Genomic DNA, 10,360 nt, shown 5'->3' with positions numbered 1-10,360 from the left:
TTTGTAACGGCACTCATCCGATCAGCAAAATCAATGCCACTGCATATCAAGTTGAAATCAAATTGTATCTTGTTTTTATTTTAAATTTTAAAGACTTACAACATACGTATGAGTTCAGTATTACGTGCCAAGTTTCGTTTATACTCGAAACTATACGATGTCGCTATGTACAGATTAATGATGTTCTGCACGTATTTACAATGTGATCTTGTTCCCTATACTATCGGTTGTAATATACATTTGTTTCCTTTTCTATTGAGTGTTACTTCTGCTTCTCACCTGCTATATCTAATGTTATGTTTAATTGTTTCCTGTCCTTTTGTTTCGAGCCATTATGTTTCATACCTTATCGAGTGTTATGTCTGCTTGTTTCCTGTCCCGTCCTGTATTGCGTCGGATTGTTTCCTGTCCTATCTTGTGTTATTCTCCATGGCTTTTTCTCATCTCATGTGTTGCGACTTATTGTTTTTGTTCTATCCTGTGTTATGTCGCCAGGCTTCCTGTCCTATCCTGTGTTTTGTCGCCAGGTTCCCTGTTCTATCCTGTGTTATGTCGCCAGGTTTCCTGTCCTATCCTGTGTTATGTCGCCAGGTTTCCTGTTCTATCCTGTGTTTTGTCGCCAGGTTTCCTGTTCTATCCTGTGTTATGTCGCCAGGTTTCCTGTCCTTTCCTGTGTTTTGTCGCCAGGTTTCCTGTTCTATCCTGTGTTATGTCGCCAGGTTTCCTGTCCTATCCTGTGTTTTTCGGCATGTTTCCTGTCCTATCCTGTGTTGTATCTGATTGTTCCTTCCTACCCTGAGTTAAGTCTGATTGTTTTCTGACCATTTCTCTCGTTGTTTTTTTAATCCCGAACCTTTTTTGTGTACTTTTCTGCCATTTCATGTCCTATTACATGTGTAACGTCTGCTAGTTTTCTGTTCTATGATTCACGTCTGCTAGATGTCTATTCCAAGATTCCAGTACAGCCACCAGTGCATATACTTCGTAAGTTGACTGAAAATCTACAAAATAAGTTTATACGACTTTAGACTGATACAATTCGGAAAGTAAAACCTTAAGTTTACTTCTTTTTTTTTACTTAAAGACCTAGGTCCATTACTATATCATATAAGTATCACCTCCCCACGTCCACACTCCCACCTCACCAATCCAATATACAACTCCAACAAACCAACAAGTAGTTAATTAGAACTGTAGCGGAGGTGGGTGGGGATGGGGTCCTCACTAGATTTGTGCAATGTGTTAATTGTAAGAAATTATACTTTTTTTCAGTGAGCGTAAAATAATGATTGTATTACTAATGATTTGTAATACTAATAATATTAACACCAATAGACCAAAGGTAGTGAAAACAAGGTAATCTGGTTTCATTCACAAATATTAGATCAATGAAAAAGATATGTCATAAGCATGCAATTACTGTGATTGGAATGTTACATAATGGGTTAAAATCAAGTGAAGTTTCAGCAAGAAGGCGCGTAAAGTGTATTTTTCATGTTTTACCGAAATGCACCATAGAAAAAATGTTCTTTACAATATTCAGAAAGCAGTCATGTGAATGTCACATTTTTCTTGAAAAATCCAATTTGCTTTTCTTCTAAATAAACTTTTTCTTTAACAAACATTTTCCTTTCAATAAACAAATGTCAAAAACGCAATGTTTAATCTACAAAATAAAGTACACTATCCTCTACTCACTTATATTACTCAGATACTGTTAAAAGTAATAGGTTGACTGACTTTCCAATAAACAATGACCCCAGACGGTTCAAATAAAGTCTGAAATGCGGACCTAGATCTTTAATTGTGATGATGATGATGATAACTCATTTCGCAAAATATCTTTTACCGACTGAGCATCAGACGCATCGAGTGAAAATGTAAAATCTGGTTTTCACGAGTGGAAGATATTTGCATCTAACATGTAATAACATTGTTCGTACGTGTTAATAAAATCTGTATAAAAGATCCTTTGGGAGCAAGGAATGCAACCAATAAGAATAATAGTAGACTCGGTTTGATTGAGTCTGTTCATGAGAGGTAATGAAATGTGCAACACCTCTCACGCCCCTTTAAGTCTTATTATTTAAAGAAGTGAAAGAATTTTCAAAATCGGCTTGAAAATAAGAATGTTATGAACATTTCAATATATGATGAAAATTCCGGCCATTTTGATTCCATGACAACATTAAACAAAATGGTGGCTTTATTAAATTTCTAGATTTGGTTTTATTAACAGATTTCAGTAAAATAATTTCTCTGTTTTTTTCCCAACTATAATCAAAGAAATTACCATGTGTCACATCTAAAACTCAAGAAACATTTGAAATTAACTAATTTCTAGATAAGGAATTCAGCAGTGTGTAAACACACTTAAATGGCAGCCTCCATGATCAGCCATTATCTTAAATTTCAAACTGCTATATCTTTTTCAATTATGGCCTGATTTTAAAAATTCTTTTAACGTTATGACAGGCTTAAGGATGGCTTTCATATTAAATGACTTGTTGTCAGGCATTCCTTTCCCTATAACCAATTTTTGTACTTATCCATTAGTTTAGAATATCTTTGATACTTTACAATGTGAAATTAACATACTTACTTTACCCTTTCATTAATATAAATGAATTGAAATGCAATTTCTATCAAAAGTATAAGAAACACTTTTTATTTTAAAGTACTTACACTAAATTTTGGGCAAGAATCGTCTCTGACCCACCCATCAAGGTCATGGTATACCTGTGCCTTAATGGTTCTGTCATTTAGTGCATGACAAATCGCGCATGTTACACAATGTTCTTTATAATCATATTTTGCTTTCCAGCCAAAATAACTGTTGTATAAAGTTTCGTTATTTCTTACAGTATGTATGTACTTGGACATCGATTTAATATCTTTGAAGTCATAAACGTTAATGTACGAGTTTGGTATAACAATGTCAGTGCTTATATTCCTCCAGTTTACTATGGGTATTTGACCTCTACGTAAACTTTCCCAGTATTTTTCAGTTACATAATCTTTGCAATGAGAATTTTCAAAAGCAAGATAGAATTTGTATTTTCTTATCATGTCATCACATTTTCTTTCCAGTGGATTTTTTCTGATTCCACATTTATTGTTGTAACATTGTCCATACATATCGACATGTAAATACTTCTGTAGTCCATACACAAGTTTGTATCTTTGAGCTTGATCTATACAGTTGCTTATCATTCCAGCAATACCTTTTGTTTTATTCTGGAAATTATTATGAACGAGATCTTGAGATTTCACGCGAGACTTTCCGGATTTTGTTAAAGGACGTTTCATACCATACGGCCACCAGATTGTTGCGTCCCTTCTATACCATACCGTCCAATTAAACATTCCATTCAGTAGTGTGGCGTCCCAGAATATATTACAATTCGGCTCTTTATTAAAAATTACCCACACTTGGTCAGGATGGCGAATGCTTGGGAATTCAACATTCGGTGGCGTAGTATAAATCCAGTTCATATATAATGGCCACAAATCATATGCATGAAATAAAACTGCGTCAGATCTAGAAACGTCATTTTTATTCTCACTTAATTCACAATTTAAGGAACACTTGGCCAGACAAGTTCGAAATCCATCGCGTACTTCTTTTGTCAAAAATGGATTCCAGATAAGAATTTTTTTCACTGATCTATTTGAAAAGCTTCTGCCTTCAAACACTGTTAAATATTGATATTTTTCGCTGACATTGAGAAAATACGAAGGTATAAACTTCAAAACAAAAACAAATATGCACACAAAAATAAAAATACTACGTAGTCTGTATTTCCTAATACTGTTCATATTTCATGTCAATTTACCGTCCAAGGCGAACTAGGAAATGGTTTTAAGACATATAAACAGGAAGAAAATACAAATATATTTTTAAGGCTATTTCACTTGTACATTTTACTGTTTAACCCTTAGCCTGCTGTAGGCAAGTGGTTCTGCCTTTGCGATCAGTGCAGACCAAGATCAGCCTGCACATCCGTGCAGTCTGATCAGGGTCTGCACTGTTCGCTATTCAGTCAGTAAATTTTTAGTAAACAGCCCTTCAAATGATAAACAGTACTGCCCAAATTGGAAGATGGACCAGTCCATTATAGAAATTTAGCATGGTAAGGGTTAAACGTCAAGATCGGATATCTACGAAATGTTAGTTTAGCAAGTCTCTTTATAGGATGTTTATTTAAAATCTGAAAAGTAACTATTATTCAATGAAATCTAATGAAAAGTTGTGAATAGTATGGTATTTTGAAAGATTTTCTGGTTGTAAATTATAAACCTTGTCACTGTTTTTAGTGATATAAATGTCATGATGTACTTGAGCGTGAATATTAAACTTTACATCCTATTATAATTATGTCCCCATTATGTACTAGTACTCGAAAACAGGAAGAAACGAAATATATTAATATGGTCAAGCACATGCTTAAAACAACTTGAGCCGACTCGAGTTAAATATCCGTCAGAAATTGTAATCTGTAATGGTAACACGACCCGATTTATTTCCCTATTAAAGAAAGAACTCTGTAGTGCAACACTCAGTTTGTTCGCCACAATTATTACATATTCTAATTTTCAAAGTTATGAACTTTTCCATAATTATGCACGTTTTTTTTCATGCCTAGAGATTTGCATGAGGTACTACGTACATACTTAGTAGTCACCTAAGCCTACAATAAAGTTTTAGCGGAGATGTCTCCATTTTTTTCCCAAATATTATACCTAGAATATTTTTTCAGCTCAAATAACTCTTTTTTTTTCAGAAAATGACATTTTAAATATTCTTCAGACTGTGTACTTTGGCACAGTTAGCTACACATATATCTAAAATAGGTAGTGCCTACTTGAAGTTGTATTTTACTTCCAATGCCTAAATAATGTCCGCACGTATTTACATTTTGATTTTGTTTTGTCACGTTTACTGGTTTCATACCATATTGAGAGTTACATCTGCTTCTTTTCTGTCCTATCATTTGTTGAGTCTGCCTGTGCTGCGCTTGCTTGTTTTCTATCTTATCATGTATAACTTGCTCGTTGCCTGCCCTATCCTGTATTGTGTGTGCTTTTATCATGTCCTATAATGTTTTATATCTGTTTACTTCCTGTCCATTCCGGTGTTAGATCTCCTCGCGTCCTATCATATTCGAGTATTATATTTGCTTGTTTCCTTACGCTGGCTTGCTACGACTGCTTGTTTCCTGTCTTGTCCGGTTTGCTTGTTTTCTGTCATATCGAGTATGTCTGTTTGTTCTCTGCACTAAAAATTTATGGCTTTCTCTTGCTACTGCTGCTTGTTTCCTGCCATATGCACCAGCTGATTGTTTCCTGTTCTTTAGTGTTGTGTCTTTTTTCTGCCTCATTCTTTGTTACGTCTGCTTGGTATCTCTGCATTTATCATGTCCTGTCACGTGTGCTTGTTTTTGTCCCATCCTGTGCAAGGCCAGCATTTATCATGTCCCATCAAGTGTTACGCGTGTTTGATTCTTGTCCTATACTGTGTTATGTCTGCTCTAATCCTGCCCTGTCATGCTGTTTGCTCTCCTGTGCTGCATTTATACTACCTATCATGTGTTTCATCTGCTTTTCTCCTGTCCTATCTTGTGTTACATCTATTTGCTTTCTGTTTTATCATCTGTTATGTCAGCTTGTTTTCTGTCCTATGTGTTATGTCTGTTTGTTTTCTGTCCTTTATGTCTGCTTGTTTTGTCTTTTATGCCTGCTTGTTTTCTGTCCCATGTGTTATGTCAGCTTGTTTTCTGTCCTATGTGTTATGTCTGCTTGTTTTCTGTCCTATGTGTTATGTCAGCTTGTTTTCAGTCTTATGACTTATGTCTGCTCTTGTTCTGTCCTAAATGTTATGTCAACTTGTTTTCTGTCTTAAGTGTTATGTCAGCTTGTTTTCTGTCCTATGTGTTATGTCTGTTTTCCTTTTCTGTCTGCTTGTTTTGACTTTTATGTCTGCTTGTTTTCTGTCCCATGTGTTATGTCAGCTTGTTTTCAGTCTTATGACTTATGTCTGCTTGTGTTCTGTCCTATGTGTTATGTCTGTTTGTTTTCTGTCCTTTATGTCTGCTTGTTTTGTCTTTTATGCCTGCTTGTTTTCTGTCCCATGTGTTATGTCAGCTTGTGTTCTGTCCTAAGTGTTATGTCTGCTTGTTTTCTGTCCCATGTGTTATGTCAGCTTGTTTTCAGTCTTATGACTTATGTCTGCTTGTGTTCTGTCCTATGTGTTATGTCTGTTTGTTTTCTGTCCTTTATGTCTGCTTGTTTTGTCTTTTATGCCTGCTTGTTTTCTGTCCCATGTGTTATGTCAGCTTGTGTTCTGTCCTAAGTGTTATGTCAACTTGTTTTCTGTCCTGTGTTATGTCTGCTTGTGTTCTGTCCTATGTGTTATGTCAACTTGTTTTCTGTCCTATGTGTTATGTCTGTTTGTGTTCTGTCCTTACTGTCTGCATGTTTTCTGTCCTATCATGTGTTATGTCTGCTTCCTGTGCTATCCTTAGATATATAAACTTGTTTCAGTGCTATTCTGTATCACGTGTGCTTTTATCCTGTCCTATCACGCATTTATTCTGCTCATCTATCTTACCCTGTGTTGGGTATGCTGGTTTTCTTTCCTATTCTGTCAACGTCTGCTATTTTCATGTCCTGTCCTATGTTACATATGCTCGTTTCATAAACATCACCATGTTTTATGCCAGTTATATGTTGCGTTTGCATATTTCATGTTATTTCTATCATTTCCTGTCCTTTCGCGTGTTGCGACATAGTGGGTGGTTTTATCATGTGTAATCTCTGTTTGCTTCCTGTCTGTTCAACTGTTTCCTACCCTATCATTTGTTATGTCCCTTTTTTCTACCTTGTAATTTGTTATATCCACCCATTTCCTGTCCTATCATGCACTATGTCAACTTGTTTCTTGCCAAACAACTGTTACCTCGGCTTGTTTCCAGTTCCATCAGATATTACGTCTGCTTCATGTTTATTCCAGTCACCAATACATATACTCAAGAAGTTTCCTTAAATCTGTAAAGAGTTTGACTTTACACAAGCCATATACATATGTAAGATGTAAAACATACAACTGCTATAGAATTAAGCTATACACAGCAGTTTCATCCAGTATATGTAAAGATCTAAACTCCTAGTTTTCAGTGTACTTGTGTACTTATACAATTATTGGCAAATTAAGTATGTGATGGTAGTTGCTTGTTGCAGTGCAATATCAAAATATCTTTGTTTCTTTTTCAATAGTTTTAAGTTTCAGCACGCAGTTCCCTTCCAGTTCAAGACATATTTTATTTTTTCACTCAGTGAAATTATCAACTAAACTGTGATACTGCAATAATTCACTTAAAAACATGTATCCAACACAACACAATTTACTTCCCTATTTAAAACAAGAGGGTCATAATGACCCTGGATCGCTCACCTGAGTAATATGAGCCACATGTTTCAAATGGCAAACTGATGCTAAGATATTAAGTAGGTCACACATTCATGGTAACTGAAAGTCAGTTTTAAGATCAGTGTGCAAAACTGTACAAGTTGGCCAAATTTCAAGGCTGTATCTTAAATAACAAGCAAATTCGATGAATTGGTATCCCCCGCCGAAAGGGTTTGTGGTGAGGAATGGCAAAAAAATATATACGGCAAAAAGTTAAGGATGTAATAAGAAGCAAATAATTTCATTAGTCAAAATCAATTTTAACAGAAAACAAATGTTTAATTAAGGAGTACATAATAAATGTATGATACTTTGATCCTTACTAAAGAATTTATTTTGAATGTGATATGCTTACTGTAATAAGCTTAGCTTTTAAAATTAAATGCAGTTAACTGAAATGTGAGCTTGAAGTTTAACTGGAACGAAATATTGTCTTTGAGTGGTTTGGCACCAGGTGTTGCTGTTTAACATGTACATTTGAACTTAAAAGAATAGATGTCCTTAAGAGAACACAGGTAAGATATCTTGAACATGGCTGAGGGCAAGGTTTGTGCAGTCACAACTTAACATGTTGAAGGTTTGAACATTGTAAAAAAAAATAAAAAAGGATTGGAAATAGATATATATAGGTATATGTATATATATATATTTTTTTAGAGGGTTGGGGAGCGGGGAATCAGGAGAGGAAACAAACTTTTGCATGTTGATTATAAATACTGATGGAAAATTAAAAATTTTAAAGTTTTAAATAAATATTCCCAACCATTTCCTAGATATGGCTCCGGACGGACGGACAGACAACGCCAAAACTATATCCCTCCATGGGATAACAAGAAAGGAGGTCAGTAGGTCAGGGTCACAGTCAAGTTATCCCTAAACGCTTGCGGTCATCAGGTAATTAAACAGTCTAGGAAATATGATCTGAAAAGTACTTTTTCCTGTATAACTCATAATTATAACAAGTGACCCCCAGAACAGGGCCTCTTTTCATCCCAGGGGTATAATTTGAACAAACTTGTTAAAAATCCACCAGGCTATGCTACACACCAAATATCAAAGGCCTAGGCCTTGAACTTTCAGACAAGAAGATCTTTAAAAAAAATTCTATATATGTTAAACTTGGTACCCCCAGGGCAGGGTCTCTTCACCCCAGGGACAAAATTTGAATAATTTTGGAAGAGAAATACTAGGAAAGGCAACATACCAAACATCAAAGGCCTAGGCTTTGAACTTTCAGATAAGATCTTAAAATTTTTTTTCCTATATAACATAAGTCTATGTTAAACTTGGTATCACCAGGGCAGGGCCTCTTCACCCCAGGGACATAATTTGAACATTTGATAGAGAAATACTAAGAAAGGCAACATTCCAAATATCAAAAGCCTAGGCCTTACAGTTTAAGGCAAGAAGATTTTTAAAGTTTTTTTTTCCCTATAATTATGTCTATGCAAAACTTGAGACCCCCCGGGGCATGGCCTCTTTTCATCCCACAGGCATAATTTAAACAACTTTGGTAGAGGACTACAAGGCAAAGCTTCATACAAAATATCAAAGGCCTTGGTCTTGTGGTTTTAGAAAAGAAGATTTTTAAACTTTTTTTCCTATATAAGTTTATGTAATACTTGGGACCCCGGGGACAGGGCCTCTTTTCACCCAAGAGGCCTAATTTGAACAATCTTCATAGAGGACCATTAGTGATTAGATGATGCCACATGCTAAATATTGAGGCTCTATGCCTTGCAGTTTTGGACAATAATATTTTTTAAGTTTTTCCTTTCGGTTGTCATGGCAACCAGAGTTCTGTGTGGAATTCAATTCTTTGAACAATTTTGAAAGGGGGCCACCCAAGGATCATTCCTGTTAAGTTTGGTGTAATTCTGCCCAGTGGTTTTGAAGAAGATTTTTTTAGAAATTGTTGACAGACAGAGGACGCACGACTGACGACACACAAACATTGAGCGGTCACATAAGCACACCATGAGCCTTTGGCTTAGGCGAGCTAAAAAGAAAACAGAATCTGTGTGTTACTATGCATCATATTCACTGTACATCACAATTATAATGTCTTAGTGCGAACTGTCATATCGGCGCAATGGAAGGTGAAACCACACAAAACAGGCAAATATTTGGTGGATATTTCTGAGAATTAGATAATCACCCTAAATAACACGTTAGAACTGAAATAAAATATACAAAACAGGAATAATTTGCTGTGTGATCGTGACATAGTTTCTTTACATACATGTATTAACTCCAGACAATGATTTCATTCACCAACAAATCAATGATTGGGATATATTATTCCTTAAATATCAGTTAGAAATAGTTTGCAGCTAAAGTAGTTGCACTAATTTAGGGCAATAATTGCCTCTAACCTTAGTAACCCTGGCAGGTAACTGACTTTTACAATGCTTTGATGGATATTGTCCAAATGCATCACTCTGATGTACACAACAATTTTAAATAACCTAATAATGACCCTAAAGGGATTTTTAGTTCAAATAAATGTTCTTCCTCTTCTACAGTGGCCACAAATCATACGCCTAAAATTAAACAGTGTCAGAGCTAGCCAGGACCTATTTATCAATTTAACAAACACATTTCCATTTGTACACTTCCTTTACCAAAAATGGATTCCTTTCTAATAACATTAAACATATTCAAAACTCTTGTTTTTAAAACAATGTTAAATATTGATGATGTTTAATGATTACATCGAAAAAACACTTAAGAGATATGCATACAGAGAAGGGAACATTAAGGAAAATGTATTTCCTACAGTTCATATTTAATGTCCATTCACTGTTACAACACATACTGATTTACAATGGATAAAGGGTGATTCATCTTGAGCACACTGTACACAGGTGAGCTAAATCATAACAACATAAA

At 35.2% G+C, this 10,360-nt stretch overlaps 1 protein-coding gene across 1 annotated transcript; it reads right to left on the bottom strand.

The window, feature by feature from the left end:
* Window positions 1–629: 629 nt before the first annotated feature.
* Window positions 630–6,931, bottom strand: LOC123564187 (alpha-(1,3)-fucosyltransferase fut-5-like). The gene is made up of 2 exons (XM_045357558.2): window positions 2,686–6,931; window positions 630–1,001 (listed from the first exon to the last, which is right to left on the bottom strand). The coding sequence occupies exons 1-2, from the start codon at window positions 3,817–3,819 to the stop codon at window positions 936–938; spliced, it is 1,200 nt and encodes a 399-aa protein (XP_045213493.2). The 5' UTR covers window positions 3,820–6,931; the 3' UTR covers window positions 630–935.
* Window positions 6,932–10,360: the final 3,429 nt, after the last annotated feature.

The sequence above is a fragment of the Mercenaria mercenaria genome, chromosome 2 (genome assembly GCF_021730395.1).
Source record: "Mercenaria mercenaria strain notata chromosome 2, MADL_Memer_1, whole genome shotgun sequence".
NCBI lineage: Eukaryota > Metazoa > Mollusca > Bivalvia > Venerida > Veneridae > Mercenaria > Mercenaria mercenaria.
The sequence above is the reverse complement of the archived record's forward strand: the minus strand, read 5'-3'. Positions and strand labels throughout refer to the sequence as shown.